The sequence below is a fragment of the Enhydra lutris genome, unplaced genomic scaffold, assembly GCF_002288905.1.
Source record: "Enhydra lutris kenyoni isolate GAN:26980312 unplaced genomic scaffold, ASM228890v2 scaffoldscaffold21, whole genome shotgun sequence".
Lineage (NCBI taxonomy): Eukaryota > Metazoa > Chordata > Mammalia > Carnivora > Mustelidae > Enhydra > Enhydra lutris.
In genome coordinates this window covers 33305601-33328480 of record NW_019154105.1, presented here as the reverse complement: position 1 = coordinate 33328480, position 22880 = coordinate 33305601, and the positions used below count along the sequence as shown (strand labels likewise).

The 22880-nt window shown below is 40.1% G+C and overlaps 1 protein-coding gene across 3 annotated transcripts in view; it reads right to left on the bottom strand.

Moving 5' to 3' along the window:
• The window catches only part of LOC111149090 (ATPase phospholipid transporting 8A1), a 233220-nt gene that overhangs the window by 178193 nt on the left and 32147 nt on the right, over positions 1–22880 (bottom strand). For all 3 annotated transcript variants that reach the window (XM_022506004.1, XM_022506005.1, XM_022506006.1), the window contains exons 2-5: positions 19443–19557; positions 17972–18071; positions 16921–17019; positions 10972–11017 (exon numbers count right to left, since the gene is read on the bottom strand). In XM_022506004.1, coding sequence (XP_022361712.1) covers positions 10972–11017; positions 16921–17019; positions 17972–18071; positions 19443–19557 — 360 coding nt within the window. The remainder of the gene's footprint in view (positions 1–10971; positions 11018–16920; positions 17020–17971; positions 18072–19442; positions 19558–22880) is intronic.

The following is a 22880-nucleotide window of genomic DNA, read 5'->3' as shown; positions in this document are numbered from 1 at the left end:
TTTTAAATAGCTATTTAGAAAAACATGTTGGCAATTCCTCAAAAAGGTAAGCACTGAGGTACCATGACCCAGAAAATCCACACATAAGTATATATCTGAGAGAACTAAAAACATATGTTCACATGAGAACTTGTACACAAATGTTTATTGTAGCATTATTCACAATAGCCAAAAAGTAGAAACCACCCAAATGTCCATCAATTCATGAATGGTTAAATAAAATGGGGTATATCCAAATGATGGAATATTATTCAGTCATAAAAAAGAATGAAATGCTGATAGATGCTACAACATGAATGAATCCTTGGGTATGTTAAGTGAAAAGAACTGGACAAAAAAGGCCACACATTATGTGGTCCCATTTGTATAAAATATCCAGAATAGACAAATCCATAGATATAGAATGTAGATTAATGGATGTCAGGAGCTCGTGGAAGAGGGGTGTGGGGATTGAATGCTTACATATACGTGTCTCTCTGGGTTGATGAAAATATTCTGGAATCAGCAGTGATGGGTCTATAACTTTGTGACTACACGAAAAAACATTGAAATATGTCCTTGAAAATAATGAATTTATGGCATGTGAATTATAACTCAATAAAAACTGTACCTAAAAAGATGCCAATGAACTACTTAAACATTTGCTTAAAACAGACTCAGTTTTGTAAGTTCCTAAAATGGTTCCAGTGGGAGCCGTTGGAAATGTTTATGTAACCATCAGATGCACTAACATGAGTGTCCTATGATGTCAGTTCCAGTCCACTGCTTCTAGATCTGTAATCCCAACCAGCCCTCCCGGGGCACCTGGGTGGCTCAGTCAGTTAAACTCTGGCCTCTTGTTCTCAGCTCAGGTCACATTCTCCGGGTCCTGGGATCGAGCCTCCTACCTCATGGTCTCTGCACTCAGCGGAGAGTCTGCTTGAAGATTCTCTCTCTGTCCCTGCCCCCACTGATGCTCTCTAACATAAATAAATCAATCTTAAAAAAAGAAAGTAATGAACTAGCCCTCCTTGAAATGCTGCCGCTTTGCAGATGTTTGTTAGTTCACATCTAAAAATAGCCCGAACCACTCTACTGGGTTCCCCTGAACAGGACGGAGGTGTCCTTAACAGGCTTGCCAAACTGCACAGCCCATGCCAGGGAGTCCCTGCTCACTAACAAAGGTGGAAACCTGGGGTACCTCCCGCAGTACCATGGAAAACAATCCTTCAGATCTGCCTCATATCTCCATTTCCCTCCCTGCTGCTCCTTTCCCCTCAACATTGCTCCCATCACTTTTCTGAAGATTTTATTGACTTATCTGAGAGAGAAAGAGAGAGAGAGAAAGAGAGAGCGAGCACGCACAGGTAAGCAGAGCAGCAGGCAGAGGGAGGGGCACAGGGAGCCCGATGCACGGCTTGATCCCAGGATGCTAACTCAACTGAACCACCCAGGTACCACCACCACTTCTTCCTGTGCATTCGAACCTACCTACCTCCTTCCCCTAACCGACTTTTCTGCACTTCCCTCTCTCTCAGTTCACCTGCCCTCTTGTATCACCTCTAGGGGTAGAGGCTCTCTGCTTCCACCCAAACATTTCCTGAAAATTCACTTTTGAAGAGATACAAGGGAAATGTAGCTTGCTAAAAAATTTACATGACAAAGAAACTTTAACTTTTTATTTATTTTTTTAAAGATTTTATATATTTATTTGAGAGGGAAGGGGACAGACAGTGACAGCGAGAGAGAGCACAAGCAGGGAGGAGAGAGAGAAGAGGCTCCCACTGTACAGGGAACCCAACACAGGGCTCGATACCAGGACTCTGAGATTATGACCTGAGCTGAAGGCAGACGCTTAACCGACTGAGCCACCCAGGCACCCCTCATTCTACTTTCTTAACGTGAGGAATACTAACTGGCGCATCCTCACAAACCTTTCTCTAGACAAACATGAACATAGGGACTTTTGTTTTCTTTCCTCTACAAATTTACTCCTCTACAGCTTGGTTTTCCACTTAACATGTCATAGATGTTCTCATGACAAAGCAGAGATGACCCATTTTTGAAAAAAAAAAAACCCACTATAGGGACCATCCATTACAATGAGTCGGATAACTGAACAGTTTCATAAAATTCTATAGGACATACCCACAAAAAGTGTCATCAAAACAGAGGATATGATCCAGCGGAAAAAGGAAAGCACGGTGGTCCGAGAAACTTCCAGGCACAGTTCCCTGGGACATACATGTTCCCTGGGACATCTCATCACATTCACCTTGGACATGTATTTCGAATCTCCAAGATATGTTCGATAAATCTAAATTTCAAGGAAGCCTGGGGAAAAGTTTCCAAGGGGTCGTTTATAGCCCCAGTTAGCCAAGGCAGACTATGTAACAGTTTATACCAAGTGAGCCATCAATCGATACAAATACACAACCCTTAATCTAAGCAGAGAAGGTGGTCTTGGGTGCCACCAGGGGGAGTTTCAAATCCTAGACAGCACATTACAAATCACCAGCTGGTCTATCTTGTTCTGCTCTTGGCCCCGGGAAATCCCTGACATAAGCACACAGCTATTCCAGTCCAGCTGTGAAAGAACTGTTTTACACAAAAACTGTATCAGAACGTATTTGACTATCTTCCGATTAATGAGAATTCTGATTCCCATTTTTTTTTCTACCACCTCAAACAACACTGAAATATATTTCTATGGCTGTATTCTATAGGACATGATCCTTAAGGGGGCGTTGCTAGCTCTAGGGCATTTGTGTTTGAACTTTTAACAGATATGACTGGATTACTTCCCTAAGAATCATCTGCAGTCCATGCTCTCACTAGCCATGTATGAAGTTCCACTGACTATAAGCCCAGACGAGGACACATTGTTATCAGTCACTGCACTTGACTTTCGTCCATCAGATGGGTACTGATTTACTCTGAAGGTTAGAGTGGCCTGGACTGATCAAAGTATAAATTACCTTTATGTCTCTATTCTGAGTTAGAATCCTAACCAAGTACAGTAACATTTCTTTGAATGTACCAGACTCCCGCAGCTCAGCTGGTAGTCTAGGGACCCCAGCCAGCACCAGCATCACCTGGAGACTCATAAGAACTAAGAAAAAGTTTTTAACCTCCCCTTCCTTTTTTTCTTTTGTTCTTGAAATATAAAACTAGAACCCAGCAATAAAGACTAGAAACGTGTAACTTCTTCAGACTGGAGGCCAAACCCATCTTAGGACACAGGGAATAACAGAGAATTCTGTTGAAGTTAAAAACCAGCTCACAATATAAAAAAGGTTTCTGTGTACAAAATCAAGGTTTGAATAGTAGCCAAGGATAAAAGTCAATCGCATAATTCACAGTTGTCTTTACTTAGGAAGTAGTTCCTAAACATCCAACCACAGAACAATTAAAATAAGCCATATCACATGTATTATGCTGGTGACTGAAATAGCAACACAGTTATTTTTAATCCCTGACCTCCTCTGACCCAGCTCCAACAGTTTAAGAGGAAGCAAGAAATTATGCCACATCCTTTTTGGAGCTTTTAGCTTTTTTGGGCCAAAGGTACACTTACTTTATACCTCTAGAGTATCAGAGTTCAAGAGGTGCGCTGTGGAGATGATTGGTGATGCCTGCTTTGGCAGAATTAGGAGAATGGCCTGTCTGTCCTATGGTGCTTGAACAGCTCTTTCTTTTAAATGTGAAAAACTCCTCTTCTGTGGTTCCAGCCAAAAACACACCTGCTATGGTTGTCACCCAGCTAATTAGTCTGGCAGTATGCAGAGAAGAACTCAGACTTTAAACAAATACCTCAAATGTCACCTGATTTTACTTAGCAGGATACTACTGAACAGCTTTGTTGTAATGGGTTTCTTTTTGAAATGAAAACATTCTGTTAGAGTCCCTTGGGAGTCCCTAATCAAAGGCCCTGGAGAAACCGGCCGTCTCTCAGGACGCAATCAAACATCGCACAGGTACAAATGCTCACTTCGAGTCTAATACCAGCTTCTCAGAGAGAAGCTGTCACCCCTACAAACGAAACAGTCCACCCCTGAGGCTATTCCTGAAAGAATCACTGGGCTGCCATTCCTGGGCAAGCATGCCTCTTCTTCAAGTGGGTAACAAGAGGCAAGTTCTCCAGAAGGATGATGGGCACTCCCGATGTCACGGAGGACAGAGAAACCACAGCAAAGGTGGTACACTCCAGTTCCTACCTGGCTGTAAGCATTGAAGGGGAGCTGTAGTGCACTGAGAAGGGCAGGGCACAGCTGAGACCCTGGCTTTGAAGTTGGCAAGGAAAGAAAGCCAGAATACATACATTAAAGCATCAATTCATTCACTGTGTAGACCCTGGCATTCTAAAGGCAATTGTAAGGCAGAAACCTCTTTGTGGCAAACATTGAGGTTGCACAAAACTCTTCTCCATGAATTTGCATATACAAGTCAAGTTAAATAACCATCTGCTTAGAGTTTACCAGCAAAAAAGAAGGATGGAACTTTCTGAATACTGCTCTCGTCTATATTCTATATACGGCTTTTCAATTAGTTGATACTATTTCTATCACCAAATTTATGAGACTTAACAATGCACCAGCCTCACTAGCAGCATCAGCATCACTGAGAGTTTCTTAGGAATGAACTTCTAGCAGGGTGCCTGGGTGGCACGGTCAGTTAAGCATCTATCTTTGGCTCAGGTCATGATCCCAGGGTCCTGGGATCGAGCCCTGCATTGGGCTCTCTGCTCAGCAGGGAGCCTGCTTCCTCCTCTCTCTCTGCCTGCCTCTCTGCCTGCTTGTGATCTCTGTCTGTCAAATAAATAAATAAAATCTTAAAAAAAAAAAAACAAAAAAAACCACGCTTTTCCTCAATCCTGCTCCCAGAGTCATGAATCATTTGCTTTTTTTTTTTTTATCACTTAATCAAACAATTCCTTGAAAGAAAGATCTCCCTGCATTGCGTCAGCAGTCAATAATTCCACCATTCTCGCAACTGGGCTTTGGTTCCTACAGTTTTGCTGGGGCTCCACAGCTTAGAGCTGGAGCTCCTGTGAAGAATCGTGACTTCTTAAATGCTGGACGCAGTGGGTGTCCCCGTCTAATTTGCCAGCATTTGGTGCTTGACGAGATTCTCTGGCCTTTGCCGAGTCTAGTTGGATCTGTCTGCTGTGGGTTTTTCTTCGCCTTCCCATCATCACCGCCCTAGCCCCCCTCCCTGGTTAATCAAAAGTCAATCTCTCTGCTCCTCACACCTCTCCCTCTCCACGCAGCTGTCAAATTCTTCTTCCAAAAGTACAACTAGGAACGTAACCATACTCTCCACTAATTCCTTCCAACATCTCTACCCTGGTTTTCAAAAGCATCCAAAAAAGGACCCTAACTTGCCTTCCCACCCCTGCCTCCAGTGCTCTGTGACAGGTATCTTATGTTCTGGCCAAAATAGACTATTTGCTATTTCCAGGATACATCTCTGCATTTCCACCTCCTCCTGAATCACCCACTGCTACCATCCCAATAGCTCTGTTTACTGAAAAGCCCACTCATCCTTCACAAACCTCGAAAATGACATTTTGGAATTCCTGCCGCTCTCATTTGGTCCCTTCTAGTTGTTCTAGCAACTAGAATTATATGCATCATAGAATTAGTGACCATCTTCCCTCTCTGCGAGATCCTAATTTCATGGAGGACAAGAACACAGCCTGGTTTCTTTTTGCGTTTTTCTGTACTGGGTCTTCCGCAGAGTATATGTTCAGTGAGGACTTACTCAAGTGAGACAGCTAACGCTCGGAGGCCCACCTGATTTTCCTTTCTTACTTTAACAATGGCCCGAAATTTCCTCAGTGCGTGTCTGCTCCTCAGTGGGCAACTTTTATGCACGGGACAAATGAAAGACAATCTGGGCTTCTCTTTCCCCTCAGATAAATGTGGGCTCTCTCTCCAGAGCTACTGTTGAAAATACCTAACCAGTTCAATTTACGCACCCTAAGATCTTCACAATTATTTGAAAATATTAACGATCTTATAAGGGGCTGAAACATGATTTAGGCCATACATATGCTCAATTTTTAAGCCTCATGTTTCAGATCATGCAAACAATATTCCGTAAGAGCTATTTATAGGTAAGACGACGCCCACGTGGCAGAGTGTCTATTCGGGTCTACAGGATGGCTCTGACATGGGGCTACCTCCAGGGAGACACCAAGGCAGTGGCTCGGCTTTTTCAACAAGCAGGAACCTGGTGTGACCTTAAGTCCCTTAGCATGGAATGAGCTCCTCCAGATGGATTCAGCCTGTGAGTAGGTCACTTCATGCTTATCATCAGTCCACCCAGGCCAACTGCACACCCTTCTCACAAAGAGCTTTGAAGGGGCACTGGTTTCCGGGGGCAGGAAGGTGATTCTGTGCCCCGCAGGGAAGCAGCCTCCTAGCGGCTCTCAGCACCCACCACCTCACTTCCACTTCTGAGAAGGGTGAGGTAGCTCCAAGGCAGGAAGACAGAGCTAAAGATGAGATCTGAGATTTTCGGCTACATGCCTAGTTGCTGTGGTCCTTTTCTCAATTAAAACAGAGAAAAACAACTTTATTAAAAACTGACTCTAATGTCTACTACAAAATAAAATCAGGTATGAAACAGACCAACTAATAATTAATGGTGGTCCTTGTTCAACTACAGCATCAAATCAGGTGACTGATGGGTTGCCAGGAACCACAGGTTATCTCCCATCTAGTCTCACTGGTGGAATGTATATACATCATCCTTCAGGGAAGAGATCCAAACCTGGGATTTTTTTTTTTTTTTTAGCTTATTTATTTGACAGAGAGAGATCACAAGTAGGCAGAGAGGCAGGCAGAGAGAGAGGTGGAAGCAGGCTCCCTGCCTAGCAGAGAGTCCGATGTGGGGCTTGATCCCAGGACCCTGGGATCATGACCTGAGACGAAGGCAGAGGCTTTAACAACTGAGCCACCCAGGCGCCCCCAAACCCAGGATTTTTTTTTTAAAAAGCAAATCTATTCCATTAAGGGGCTTTTTTTTTTTTTAATTTTAATTTTTAAGATCCTCAATATCTTCTTTAGTCTGCACCTGAGGCCCATCTTTTCCCAGTTCTCTGCACTGTGATTTTATGTGAAACTACCTTCCACTTGAACTACTGGCACGCTAGGCACAATAGCTTACTTTAAGGAAAAAAATGTAAATATGGGTTTACAATTGAAAAAGAACTAGCTCAACCACTATCATAAAATCAGAGATTTCTTCCAATTTACATATTAGAATGATAATAATGAATTTACAATTTACAAATTCCTGCAGAGCTAAATGTGGCAAAACAACCCAGATGAGGGATAGAGACTGCCCCAGTGTGTGTGTAGACATATGGAGAGAGGTATATCAAATACTGTGAGTTCAAATATTAAGGAAGAAATCAAAGAAAATGAAGGTTAGTTTAGATGCACAGAAAATGAGGGCATTCTGAATTTGGCAGTGCTCTGGAGCTTTCAGTAACGGAAGTGATAAGTGGACACGGTACTGTGTTCATAGAAGGCAAAGCGATGATATCACTTCAGCAGAGAAGGTAAAAAGACAGCAAAAGCTTCCATTGCATTAGCATTTCATCAGTGTCTGCAAAACAGTCTCGGACACAGTGTTTTGAAACACTGCCTTTTGTCTTGTTTGTACCCCAGATGATGAATTTTCAAGAAGGCTCCTTTCATTTCTAGTCTCTTCTTACTTTTTTGTCTGCACTCAAGTTTCTCCGTGGAGAGTGGTTCATCCACCCATACAGGCCTCTAGGCTAAGAGGTTTGGCGAGTACAAAGATGAGTATGAGGGCACACCTACCTAGTCCACGTGCACCATCACATGAGAAAAAAACAGGGGCCCAGAGAAGTAATCACAGCTCATCGGGAGGAGTGAACCACAATCCTCAAAGGTCCACTCATACTCCCTGGGCTTCTGACCATCAATTTGCTCTCCCTCAGCAGGTAGGTCCTCAGAGAGCAATATATAGTTTCACATTGTAAGCCCACTGAACCATCTACCTAGGCAACTTCTCTGTCTCTAAGACAAGAAATGGCTTGTTCCCATAAGCGCTGATGATAGGCTCAAAAGGTAAAGTTTATGAAGTAGTAAGTTAGGTCCCAAATCCAAAATTGCTTTAGTTCATGACAATGAGGCATCAGATAGTCTACAGTCAAGTGGATGAAAATGTTATAAATGAAATTATGAATTTATATTTTTGAAGTCATTAGAGAGTGACAGAGAAAAGTCACTCTAGTGCTTCGATGTAAAATGAGGAGACAAATACTAATTTCTCTAAGGAAAGAGGATTAATATTTGAATGTGACAGAAAGGTATCCTCTCACATATTATATGGTCTTGGTAAACATTTATAAAATGAAAATTTAAGTTAAATACTTCAAATGCCCGCCAAAAGATGAATTATCTGTCAAAAATACACCCCCCCCCCCACTCCTACACCCATTCTTGTCTCAATTCAGGAAAGCAAATTGAATTTCATTCTGGTCTAATGACAACAGATGGCTTTTGTATTAAGCAATTTCAGTTATCTTACAGCAAACAGTATCCGACTCAAACATTTCTGTTATCTCCTATTAACTGCAAAACAAAAAGATAACCAACATTCAGTGAGGCAAAGAAAAAAAAATACTATTCCCTCAGAAAATAAACTTAAGTATCAAACTAAAAGTCAGAATTTCTTGGATATAGAATTCTTAAGTTTCCTGTTGATTTTAAAATGGTTTTTATAGCTATTAAGTCCTAACGTTTTATTTTCGACATGAGTTTTATATACTAGGGAAGCTTTTTCCCTCTTACTCGCCTGTTCATTTTTAGCCGTAGAGCTAATCTGGTTAATCCAGGATAAACTGATGAACAGAGAATGATAACCAAGAAAGAATATTTTCTTTAAGTAGGAGAAAAAAGTGAATATTTGGGAAGTAGGTAAGTACCTGGAATATTGGGAAACCCATCAGTACAAGGTATAGTAGCCTAAAATCATCATAGCTATGATGGTTGCTCTTCAATTATACATTATTGGTTTCTTGGGGCAAGGCTCGAAGATTGGTAACTGCTAGTCCCTGAAGATAGCTCTTGTAGATAGCTACAAGATACATTACATATAGGAAAAACAGTTACATATTTTTGGTTCAAAAGCTGTTATTAAATATTCTAAGCAACATGGCAACAAATGCAAATGTATTTTTGCATACTGTCCAAAACACCAGTACCAGTAACATCTGGATTTTTTACCCTTTCAATTCCTATTGTTGTCTCTTCCCACCCAAATTCCTAGAGTTCCTTTGTCCCCCTGGCTACCAATAGCCTCTTACTCTGTTCTTTAACTTCAATCTGGATGGTCATCCTGTCTCTTTCTGGCTTGTAAACCTTCAAGAGCTACTCAGCATACTCAAGAAAAGTTGGAATCTCCTTCAGTTGGGATTCAGGCCCTGGAAAATTTGACCTTGGCTTTCCTTATTAATCATGTGTTTGCTTCCCTTTGACATGAATCTCCTTTCTTCATCTGAAACTCTGATAATGGTTCAACAAGGCAATCCAGTAGCCTTCTTCATTTCTGTTCAAGATAACCTCTCTTCCCTCCTTCTCACTTAACATATGTGTAAGGTCTTCCCATTTGGACGTCTCTGCTCATTCGAAGTGTTCCCTAAGATTGAAGATCAACCTCAAATTACCCCCAAATTTTCTCTCCTTTTACATGCATGCAGGACTTAACATAGGAAGCATTATTTGCCACTTTGAAAAATCTAGAGAGACACTGAGATCAGGTAATCCAAATCTTTCATTTTGATCTGTACAAGATCATATCTTACCCTTGTGCCTTTATATAGTTCCCATCTTATGCTTTCTCACATGTCCCATAATAAAGAATCTCAGTAAATATTTTGTTAATTTATTAAGTGATACTTAAATAAATGTACCTTTTTGTATCAAAAATCAGCAGAAAATCCTTTTAGTGGAGGGCATACGCAGATGATCCTTTTGGAAGAAAAGCAGGGTATTTGGCAGGTCCCATAAAAATCACAGCAGTATAAAAATACTGTTTTTAATAACCAGCTAACTTTGGCAGACAAGGCTGATCCTTATCATATCAGGGAACTTCAGAGAGGGATGAGATTCTCAGATGGGGCAGGCAAACTCAGGGATGGGATGAGATGTCTACTTCACATGTTCCTGGCTATTTTTTTTTTTTTAAGATTTTATTTATTTATTTGACAGAGATCACAAGTAGGCAGAGAGGGAAGCAGAAAGAGAGAGGGAGAAGCAGGCTCCCTGCTGAGCAGAGAACCGGATGTGGGGCTTGATCCCAGGACCTTGCGATCGTGACCTGAGCCAAAGGCAGAAGCTTTAATCCACTGAGCCGCCCAGGTGCTCTTTTTTTTTTTTTTAAATCTAAGAGCATTATGGTCTAGTTATGTTCTTGTGCTAGAGGTCATTTTGGTTTTTGCTGTGTCAAAAAGAGACCCACAACAAAAGAGCCATGTCAAAATGTTATGTGTTTCCCAGAAGCTGGCCTGGTTTTTGTTTATTTCTGGACATATATCTGTATGTACAGTATTAACACAAAGTACTTACAACATGCCTTTTAACAAGTAACACCACATCTGATTGTTTTCTATCAATCTTACCTAGAGTAACATCTATTGATCACCAACAAAATACAGATATCTTGCAGCACTTAACATGTCAAAACATCTGCTGATTTCATGGTCAGTACTTTAGAACACATTGCTATGAGGCATTTAAATGTATTAAAAACGTTATCTTTCAAAAGTATTACCACTGTAAATCATTCTAATGTGAATTTAAGTGTCATGCTAATAAATGCTACAAAAAAACAAGTCTACCCTGGAACAAGAACTTAAGAGATACACAGTATTTTCAATTTCATTACATTTAATTAAAATGATTGGTACATATTACTGTATCTGACAGGAGAAATAAAATGTAAAAATCCTACCTTGTGTCTGTTTCTTGTTCACTGCATTATCAGCTTTATGACGTTTCTAAAGTTTAAAAGCAAAAATAGAAACTGTGAAAAAGTGGATGAGATTAATGAAACAAAGTAGCAGCTACAACAAGAAAGGTTTCTTTCAACTTATGTTTCTCAAAGGCTTTTGTCCTTTCAGATCCATATCAATTTTATAAGCATGCTGTGGTGTGGTGATAAGAAGAATTAGAGGTTATGTGGGAATTTTAAAATTAAAAACACGATCTAGAGCATCGTCATACAATACCCCTCTTCTGGGAGCACAGCTGTGCGGTCCGCGGAAGATCGTACATTATTATACACATTAAGATTAAAATTTTAAAGTAATGGGAAAGGTTGATTTAGATTTTTACTTAAATAATTCACTTAAAAAAGACTGCCCAAGAGAATTATCTGTAACAACTACCATTTAATAGTGGCACTGAAATATTGTCAGCTCTTATGAAATTCACTGACTAGAAACAAACACATATACCATTTGCATAAAGCCTCTTCCATCCACTGCTTCTCAATGGTCCCTTCTCCCCATCATAAACCACTAAATCACATGATCCTAGTCTCCTTCCACCCAAAAGCGCCAAAAAAATTAAATGCTAAACAGATGAGTTGGCCTAAGTCTAGATGGGTGAAACTGAAGAGTCACATAAGCCAAGGTTTTAGGGCAGAGAGTAAAAGAAACGAAAGGTCAGAGGAAGGGAGAGAATTTGAGCGGCCAGGGGAAGCTATCTCGTCTACAGTTCAACTAGAGGTTTTCCATGGCTTCTGTCTAACCTTACAGCATCAAGTGTAACACATCAGCCTCTGTTGACATTACAGAAAAGTATTGAGTATAACTAACTATGAACTCAAAAATCCTATCCTTAAAGCTCAAGGTCAGATTTACCTGCATAGACTTGACTGTAAGTTAGGTTGGAATGAATGTGAAACAAAGGAGTTCCTAATTTTTCCATTTGAGAAGAAATAGGGTTTTTGGAATCACAGGGAAATATGGCCATACTCTCCAAGAGCGAAGGCCAGAGTTGTGGATTAGCGCTCCTCCCCGAACAGCACCACTCAGGACGACTGTCCTAATAGCGCTACTCAGTTCCCACAAACAATCAGCCATTGAACTGCACAAAATGCAAATAGGGCATTCAAAATGCCTCTATGGCAGGCCTGTAGAAAGTAATTCTTGCCGCACCCAGAAGCAGGGACACACTACAATTCTTTCTCAAAGCAAAACACTCACTAATAAAACTGGAAAAAAGTACACTTTCATTAGGCAAATTATTGCTCCCAAAAGTAAGCTTATGATTTACCAGCAAATGTTCTTCAATGAATTTTTAAAAGTTTAAATTTGTAGCATCAGTGGAGAATATTTTATAATTGATGAAACTCTCAAATACTTAACTCTTTTTTATTCGTAAAAAATTCGTAAAAATTATTCGTAAAAATCTAGTTTCTACGGAAAACTAGAAAGTAACCCCAAAAAATTTTTGATTCCAAAATAATGGTTCAAAGCAAATTTAGATATTTGAAAGAGGTGCAAGTATTTCCAAAACAATGCACATTTGTGACAGAAAATAGTTAAGACTTCCAACTGATGGAGGCAAATAAAAGTGAATTAATGAAACATTCCACTTAATCAGGAAATTTAATCATTGTGAAACCCAAGGAGATGCTGAACATTATTTTCCATCTACAGAGAATTCTTGTACAGGAGCATCCCTTTCCTCAGCCTTCCCGCCACAGAATAAATTAGGTCGCTCGTGGAGAAACACTTGTGTTGAACATACATAAGGATCCATCCAGATAGGCAGATTCTAATCTTATAACTATTAAAAACAACAACAAAAAAAAAGAATCTCTGAATCCCAAACAAATTCTCATTCCTTCTAAAATGGACACTTCAGGAAACAATACAGTTATTCCATGAGTTCAAATATCTCCACTGTCCTAGAGTGAGAATTCATTTCCTATCACTGAGGCCTGGTGAATTACTTGGTATTATCAATATTTAATTGACGGTGCACCAATAAAGTGTCCTGTGTAAATAGTGCCATGAACTTTAGAATACTGAGGTATGTAATGTTGACCACTCCCTCCTGGGAACCCTTCCCCCCACACTTCTAATTGTTTCTTATCTTATCCTTGCCCGGGTGTTCCACTGTACCTTGGTCCCTTCTTCATCTCCTATCTCATTATACAGGAATAGAATTCCTCAAGGCTTACTCCCTGGCCCTCTTTGCTTCTTACTCTGTACTCTCTTCCCAGCTCAGTTCATCCGGACCTGCAGTTTCACTTGTAACTGATACATCAATAGATAGCAGCCAAGGCTCTCATTTGAGCTCCAGAGAGTTACATCCTATAGCCTCCTTGACATCTCCCTCTGGCAATCTCAAAGGCATCTCCAGCTAGGTCCACAAGGCAATCTAGGACTTTAACCCCCAAGCCTTTGTCCTTGTTCTCAGACATGGAGCCATATGTCATCTACTTGCACAAACCAGGAACTCAAGAGTCATCCTGGCATCTTCTCCTCTCTCTCACTCCCATCTAATCCTTCTTCATTCATTAATATTTACAGAACACCATGAGCCAGGTCCTGTTACTACTGGTGAGGATACAGCCATGAACAAGAGTTCTGTCTTTATGGAACTTAAATTCTAGTGGTTGGAGAGAGAATGTGAGTCAAAGAAGTAGGGTATGCAGCATGTTGGATGGTGAAAAGTCTTATCAATTCTACTCCTAAAGCGAAATTGAATTCATTTCTCTATATTGCTTTATCTGCAATGCCACCTGGTCTAAATCTCCCCATTTTTTAAATACCAGCTTCTAAAATATTCCTCTAACTAGTGTACCCACATCCTGTTTCTTTCCAATCCATTTTCTAAATTTTAGTCGAAAGGACATTTGGATGATAATACAGTTAACGTTTATTCATCACTTACTAGAACTAGGTACTGTTCTAAGGACTTCAGTGAATTATTTAATTCTTACAATAGCTAGTGTGGTTACTTGATTAATGTCTGTCTCCCCTACTGGACTGCAAGCTCCAACCTGCCTTCTTTTACTCACTCATCTCTTCCTCATATTTGGTCTCTGAACACCATGGACTTTCAAAAATTAGGTTTTTTTTTTTTTTTTTTTGAAGAATTAAGTTTATCAGGGTTTAAGTTAACAAGTGTATAGCAAAGAAGGCATGTTTTTCATGGTGAATATTATCAATTTAACAACCAATCTTGAACCTTACCATAAGAGTTGGCATCACATGAAAAAAATGATCAACATCATTAGCCATCAGGGAAATTCAAATCAAAACCACATTGAGATACCGCCTTACACCAGTTAGAATGGCCAAAACCGATTAAGGCAGGAAACAACAAATGTTGGAGAGGATGTGGAGAAAGGAGAACCCTCTTACACTGTTGGTGGGAATGCAAGTTGGTACAGCCGCTTTGGAAAACAGTATGGAGTTTCCTCAAAAAGTCAAAAATAGAGCTATCCTATGACGCAGCAATTGCACTACTGGAAATTTATCCCAAAGATACAGATGTAGTGAAAAGAAGGGGCACATGTACCCCATGTTCATAGCAGCCAAGTCCACAATAACCAAACTGCAGAAGGAGCCAAGATGTCCTTCAACAGACAAATGTATAAAGATATGGTCCATATATACAATGGAATATTACTCAGCCATCAGAAAGGATGAATACCGACCCTTTGCATCGACATGGATGGGACTGGAGGGGATTATGCTGAGTGAAATAAGTCAAGCAGAGAAAGACAATTATCATATGGTTTCACTCATATGTGGAACATAAGGAATAACATGGAGGACATTAGGAGAAGGAAGTGAAAAATCAATTGGGGGGGAATCAGAGGGGAAGACAAACCATGAGAGATTATGGACTATGGCAAATAAACTGAAGGTTTCAGAGGGGGGGAGGGGAGAGGGATGGGTGAGCCTGGTGATGGGTATTAAGGAGGGCATGTACTGCATGGAGTACTGGGTGTTATATGCAAACAATAAATCATTTATTCTATCTATTTATTTATTTATAGATTTTATTTATTTATTTGACAGAGAGAGAGAGAGAGATCACAAGTAGGCAGAGAGGCAGGCAGAGAGAGAAGGGGAAGCAGGCTCCCTGCTGAGCAAAGAGCCCAATACGGGGCTCGATCCCAGGACCCTGAGATCATGACCTGAGCCAAAGGCAGAGGCTTAACCACTGAGCCACCCAGGGGCCCCTAAGAGTTTGTTTAAAAACAACAACAACAACAACAACAACAACAAATCTAGGATATCACTTTATTTACCATTTATTTTCATAAAGAGGGGTATTAAAACCATAGCTAGAGAGTTTATAGTTTTGTTAGGGAAAAAGAAAAAAGACAGGACAGGCAGCTGAGAACAGTGATAATAACATGGAGTTCTAGAACCAAACTGCCTTGTTTTGAATTCTCACAGCAGCAGTTATTAACTGTGTGACCCTGGGCGAGTTACCTTGCTCCTCTGTGCCTCCTCTCCCTTATCTGTAAAATGGGGATAATACCAATAATCCTTTAGAGAGTGGCTGGAAGACTAAGTAGATGTCAAGGATATAAAACAAGTACATGGATCCCAGAAACTCAACAGATGTGATTCGTGCCATTGCTGGTGGCCACGATACAGAAAAAGAGCCCTGGAGGAGATGGAATCTGATCCCAACCATTTCTCGGACACGTTTCATGATCTCTCTAAGCCCCGCTTCCTTACCTTTAAAATGGGATTAATATCCAACTTATAATGTTATTGAAGAAAAATATTTGTAAAACCACAGCACAATGTCTAGTAAATAATACGTACTTGACCAAAACTATGTCAAAGAAAGAAAAGAGAGCACATAAGGCAAACAAAGAGACAAATTACAGTAAAGACCAATCCTTATGGATTGCTAGAGCCAAGTGCAATTTAAAGGATGGTAAGTCTGTGTGGAACAATATAGGTAAAAAAGAGGGTCCCTTAAATTTTCCGTGTGTGGTCCCCATCAAGCATGTCATCTCTGATGAAGAGGATGATGATGTTTTACACAAAAGCACACGGACATACAACCTCTGTCTGTTAGCCACTTGAATGTTTTGGATGATCTAAATGGACACTTGACCCTTTTCAATTTGATTCTCTACAGAAATAATATAAATAATTTGTGCAACTTTAAACTGGAGCTTCCTAAAGAATGTCTCAGGCCTTCCTCGCCTTACTGTCTGACTTGCCTAAGGCTCAACAGAAGGTCATTTCAGATTGGCCAAGTATTTAAAGAGCATAGAAAAAAAAAATTGGCTTCCTCAATAAGGGAGTTAAAATAACGGTAAAAGAGAGGAAAAAGAAAAGTCTGAATATATTTGGGGGAACTTATTTTATGAACAGGAAATTGACTTCCCCTTTTCAGCTACTGGAGTGTAATAAAAATAGCAAATGTCATTACTTTCTTTCAGGAAAATAAAAGGAAGCTTAGAACTACTAAAGATGAAAAGGAATCAATGGCATTTAAAGTGAAAAACGTGCATATGAATTAAAAATAAAACCTACGTTATAAGACCCTTTACATTGAGATAATTTGGACGTTACTATGTTTAACTTGAAATAATGTTCAAATTGAACATTGGGCATAAATGAAAAAAATGGTCAAATATCATTTTCTCTCCAAGCCAATTATTGCATTTAAATTAAATTCTTTTGTTACTAAACTACCAATGCAGAGAACACTCTGCCAAGCATTCTGTCACAGTAATCCTGTAGAAACTAAGAGCAATGGACTCCAGAGCGTATTCTATATGTCTTTAAGTTGAATGGGCATTTTAAACAACGTGTGTCGAGCGTTAAACTTAAAGATAAACTAATATTTTAAGATATGCATATAAAATAAGTCATATTTATTTATGAAAAAATGAAGCACTTACAATATCTTCTATGATCTCTTTGATAGCTGCCACAGCTAAAATAAATAAGAGAGGAACCAGGGTTGTGTAGCGACCTGTTGGGGATACATCAGGTATTTGCTATTTGGGGGGAGAAAAAAAAAAGAAATCCAGTGAGAACTAGTAAGTTTATAATATGTATAAAAACAACCAAGTCTTAGTGCCTTTTAAATTACACTTTGGTGCTTTTACTACTGCGGCCGACTAACACAGAGGGGGGCAGTTTGTGGAAGAGGGTAGGAGCTCGCTTCAGGACAAGCTGTCCTGTGCACGACTAACACCTACAGAGGGGAGTTAGGTAAATACCATATAATCATTAAAAATGATATTCTAAAAACACACCGAATCACATGGGAAAATATCCACACATTATCACATGGTTAAAGCAGAATAAAAAACATATGTGTTCTCTGATCTTCTTTTTGTAAGCTAAATCAGTAAACAATATGTGGGGGGAAGGGAGAGACCAGGAAGATAGACGCTGCGAGGTTAAGAGTAGTTGCATCTGAGTGGCAGGAAAATAGTTGCTTTAATTTTTTTTCTTCAGGCCTCTTTGTCATGTTTCTAATGATTTTTACAATGAATGTGTGTTTTTTTAATAAAATGAAACTTTTTTTCCTGATGACTACTAACTCAAATATAAGAAAAAACTAGTTTTAAAATGGAAATTCTTATACCTTAAGGTTCAGAACAGTTACTTAAAATAAATTAATGTTTAATTAATATTTTAATTAATATTTAATAAAATCAATAAATTAATATTAATATGGGGGGGAGTTCCATCCCCCTTTACCATCAAATTTCATTCCTGTCATATCAAATTTACCAAATGTTTAAAATAAGCTGATAAAAGTGAATCAAATGTCAGTGGAATTCTGACATTGCTTGCAGCAAGACCTGGAAATGTCCACCCAAACCAGCTTGTCTCTCTGTGTTTAGATAAGCTTTGCAAGATTGGTCACTGGCTGAACAAAAACATTTATTAATATCTGAACATTTGACTTTGAGCTAAAGTTTTATGACGGGACTTTACCTGAAGCAGTGCAATAAAGAGAAAAAATGAGTTAGCAGCTCTTCTGAACTGAGAGTAGAGAAATCTTGGAAGGAATGTGATTATGTTGTATTTTGCAGTGCTAGAAAACAAAATGAAAAGTAGCATAAAACTTAATTACCCCATAATTAGCACCCACGTTTATAAAATTCTATCATCATCATATAAAATATTAGATGAACATCTGCCCTTTGTTTCAAATTGGGAGAATATTGCAAATGGTCATTAACCTAAATGAAATGAGGGAAAAGAACTGTCAAATTCAATAGTAAGAGTTTAATTTTCTGCACAATATCTTTTGTTCTCTTTGGCCAACCATCCCTTTTTAACATACCAAGAGTAGCTTACAAAGAAGAGCAACTTTAATTAAGACAGTCTATAATACATAAATTTAAAAAATCTTACAAAAAATTGAATTTGAGTAAGACCAGGAACTTTAAACAGAGATGCGTTCACTGGATAATTTCAGGAAAATGAGAAGTTTTCTAGGTTCTCTTCAAATTTTCTTCAAGGTCCCTCCAGGAACTAGGCTAGGACTCTACACAAAACATACCAGCTATGTCCACAATCAATAAGATATCATTACTTAGGTCTTGAAAACATCCAGTCTTTTTCTTGTTATTTAAATAGAAGATTATATGAGTTGCTAATTGTGAAGCTGGATGATGGGTACAAGGGGATTTGTTGTGCTATTTTTAATGCTTTTCACAAAAAGCTTTAAAAAAAAAAAATAGGAGATTATAGGAACGCATACCACATTCCCAAACTGAGAAAGTTACTCTAGAATGTGAAGTTGTAAATATTAATTTTAAATGGTCATTTCTCAAATCCAGGAATTCTGCCTCTGGAGAAACACTGGGCTAGCATAATGGGTAAGAGGTGTTCATGTTCACTCCAGTCCAGAGGCCACTTAGTGAACAGTGCTTTCAACAGCGACACTTTTTATACTATTGTTGGAGGGAAAATGTAACACTCAAGCAATTCTCAGAGCCCTCCATTCCTCAACACCATACTCAATTTTGCAACTATCAAAAGCCAACATTTAAAGACTATTGAACAAAAAGGAGTTCTTGGTGAAGAACTGCAAAAACCTCTTCCAAAATGTTAAAACTTGTTGGCCAAAAACAGTAACTCATCACTCTATCAACAGGTTCGAGACAAAGGTATTTATCTATAATCAGCTTTCACTATTGAGACACTACATAGAGAATTGATAGAGTATGGCTGTTTATCCTTTCTGCTCCTTCCAGCTTCCAGATTCTTATTCACATCTCCATATTGGCTAGAAGTTCAAAAAAACAGCCAAGTCACACCACCTTCAATAAACTCTCAAAGAGTAACTGAGTAAACTGAACACTCTCTGTAAGCATTTTTGTTTTGGCCGGAGAGAGAAGACAGCCTATTGAGTTCCGCTGTGATAGCTGGTCCCACAGAGATCTTTGGTAGTTCCTACCTGACATGATTATTGCAGAATTTTGTCAGCTGGGGTTGGTTGATGAATATAGTCCGTACTTCCTCTTGGTCAGCCAGTGAAGTCTTCTCCGAGACGTCGTCAGTCTTCTCATAACCTTAAAGAGAGACAGTCTTCTTAGTAAGAAAAGTTTCATGTTATTATTGAGACAAAAACATACTTCATAACTACTTGAGAGTCTAAAATATGTTAAAAGTGACATGTTTCCCCGATTGATGTGCTCACTTCTTTTATAATAAAAAGAGGAAAATCCCCACATCTCCTATTTCTACTAAATTTGAAAGGCAGCATTTAATAGTCACGTAAAAACTGACCATTTCAAAAACAGTAACATCACTTTGCAATTTTTACTCATCATTCCCCCATAAATGTTTGACTTCCTTCCTTCCATTATGTGAGAATACATCTGAAAGTGACAAAAAATTTTAAACTAGTTTCCATTACAGTTTTGGACAAGACTAGTAAGAGAGGGGTAATTTAAAATACATTTTTTTAAAACGTAAGTATACACATTTAATACCCTTCTGGTGTTTCTCCCCGCCTCCCCCTTTTCGGTGAAGACAGAAAAAAAGACAAACATTAAGGTTTACGTAGGAAACCACTGTGCTATGGTACGATCACAGCTCACTGTGATCATCTTACTCTTTCCACTAATGACAATTTATGTTCACAGTGAGTTTTAAATTTCTTGAGACCATTTCAAGTCACCTCAGGATCATTCTAACAATGCAATAGATTCTGGCAATTTCAATGTGGTAACATCTTGTCACCATATTGAGAACACTTTTTTCAAAATACAAGTTCCAGAAGAACAGGAAAAAAAAATGTAAACTGCTTCTTTTTACTTTCTAGTGAGAATTAAATCAGACTAGATTAGTCTTTACCTGTTTCCTAGAAAGGGCCGCCAACAGTACTCTGTATTAGATACCCATTTTTCTTCTCTTTTTTATCTAGCCAAGCCAACCCCTCCCCTAAAACCTGCTGAACTACTGAACATTTCATCTGAAGTGTTCTACAATGCTAAGTCAGTGAGCTTTCTCTTTATTGCCACAGCCCTCTGCACTTGCCCTTCTCCCCAGCAAAACACTTATCTGAAGGACTTATTACTGACTGCCTGCTTATGAGTCTGTCTCTCCCTACCAGAATGGGCATTCCCTGAGGCCATAGATGCTGTGTTACTCATCTTCCTAACAGCAGTACCAACAAACAGCAGGTACTCAATAAATGTTTGCTGAATATCAAATGACAAAGGAGTGGTTATTTGGCCATTTGGGGTTTTTTTTCCCTGAGGGCAAGCAAAATTTTCTCCACCCATTGATAAGGACACTAATGTCAGCCAAGTGCTGGTAACAAACTGTACAAGGAAAGCTTGGTCTGCGGGGTTTTGCTGCTATATGAAACCAGAAAATCATGCAGGCTTTCTACAAAGGTGAGGAACATGAGTATGGGGACCAGTGTTGTGTGTGCAGGGGAATTCACAGGGGGCAACAAAGGGCAAGGTAAGGACAGGTGAGATGTGCTGAAAAGCACACAGGCCAGATCTCAGGAGAACGCTCACGCTGGTGCAGAAGTCTGGAACGCATCCTCTGGTTGGCAGCGAGCCAGCCACTGAGAGCTTTCCAAGCAGAGAGGCTCAGAGTGAGAATGGTCACCCTGGAGGCCACATGGCTCCAAATTAAGTACTGTCCTATCCATTTTTACAGTTTTAGGCACATTAGCAGCTTTGCCTATGGTCACATGGTGAATAATTCTCTCTCACTATGTCATGTTTTAGATGTAAACTTTCCCTCTAGTTTTATAGAATCAAAAAAATTTTTAAAAGATTTTATTTATTTATTTGGCAGACAGAGATCACAAGTAGGCGGAGAGGCAGGCAAGGGGTGGGGGGAAGCAGGCTCCCTGCTGAGCAGACAGCCCGATGTGGGGCTCGATCCCAGGACCCTGAGATCATGACCTGAGCTGAAGGCAGAGGCTTTAACCCACTGAGCCACCCAGGCGCCCCTAGAATCAAAACTTTTTATATAGAGTGCTAGCGACTGGATATTTGTGTCTTCTCAAAAGCCACAGGTAAACATGTAATCCCCAAATTGGTGGTATGAGGAGGTGGGGCATTTGGAAGGTGATCAGGTCATGAAGGTGGAGCCCTCATAAATAAGGCCAGTGTCCTTACAAAAGGGACCTAGAGAGATCGCTTGTCCCTTTCACCATGTGAGGACACGGCGAGAAGACGGTCAGTAACCAGGAAGTGAGCCCTCACCAGACAGTGAATCTGCTAGTGCCTTGATCTTGGACTTCCCAGGCTCCAGAACTATGAGTACTACATCCCTGTCGTCCAGACACCACCCAGTCTATGGTATTGTTACAGCAGCCTGAACAGACTAAGATATGGAACACGAAGTAGGAGGATATACATTTTAAAAAACTCTTAAAAATCTTTTAGGAGATTTTCCTTAATGACAGCACAAAAATCATAATGTCCTGTTTCTGGCACCTCAACCCGACAGAGATCCTCAGGAAAAACCAATTCTCAACTCTGTTCTGAGGCCCTCAGATTGCATTTACTTTATGTGGCTGGACTTTTGAGGGCCTGGCCCTTGGATGTTCTTAGCTGAAGAGTTAGGTGTCACTCCATATCCATTTATATTGGGGTCTCAAAAGCTACCAAAGGTGGCACTGGACATCACTTCTCCCCCTCGCTCATTACTTCTTTTCAGGAATATCTACGAAGCAAAGGAATCTCCTGGGAGAAAGGGAATGGAATCAACTCTGGAATGGGAGAGTAATTAAAACAATCCCAATGGACTAGGAACGTCCTAACCAAGGTCTGAATAAGGGACCTCTAAAGAAAAAACTCACCAAAGTCAGGAGGGAAGTCTACGGTGACCTGTTCTCATCCAGTAGGGGGGCTGGATGGTTCTAAGCACAGAATGTTACGGATGCCACAGGCCTTTTTCCTTCAGGCACTACAGAAGAAAAGCCTTGGAAAGATGGTGCAAATGAAGCTGAGCACATGAAGCAGAACCCGTGGGACCCCGGCAGCGGGATACCCTGAGCAGGAATAACACCGGAGGAGGAAGGGCGATCGGCACTGAAAGCAGGGGGCCAGGTGCTCGGCCAGTGGGAGCTGGTAGTCACCTCTGCCCTGCTTCCCTCGGGGCTCCAGGGAGCCCAGCTCCTCCATCATCAGTAACAAAGACACCCTGCAGGCACCTGAGGCCCACTCCCAGGACATCATAAGCCAGACATTGCAGGTACCGCCTTGTGTATGCCCCCGAATTGCTTTTATTCCCAGCAGTAGAGAGTGGGCTGGGAGTAAGCCGGCATAGCAACCTGAGAAGTAGCTAAGCAAATGCACCTCATCTCACAGGTCCTCAGGAATAACCCATGAAGGTATCTGGGGAAAAGACTAGCATTCTTACT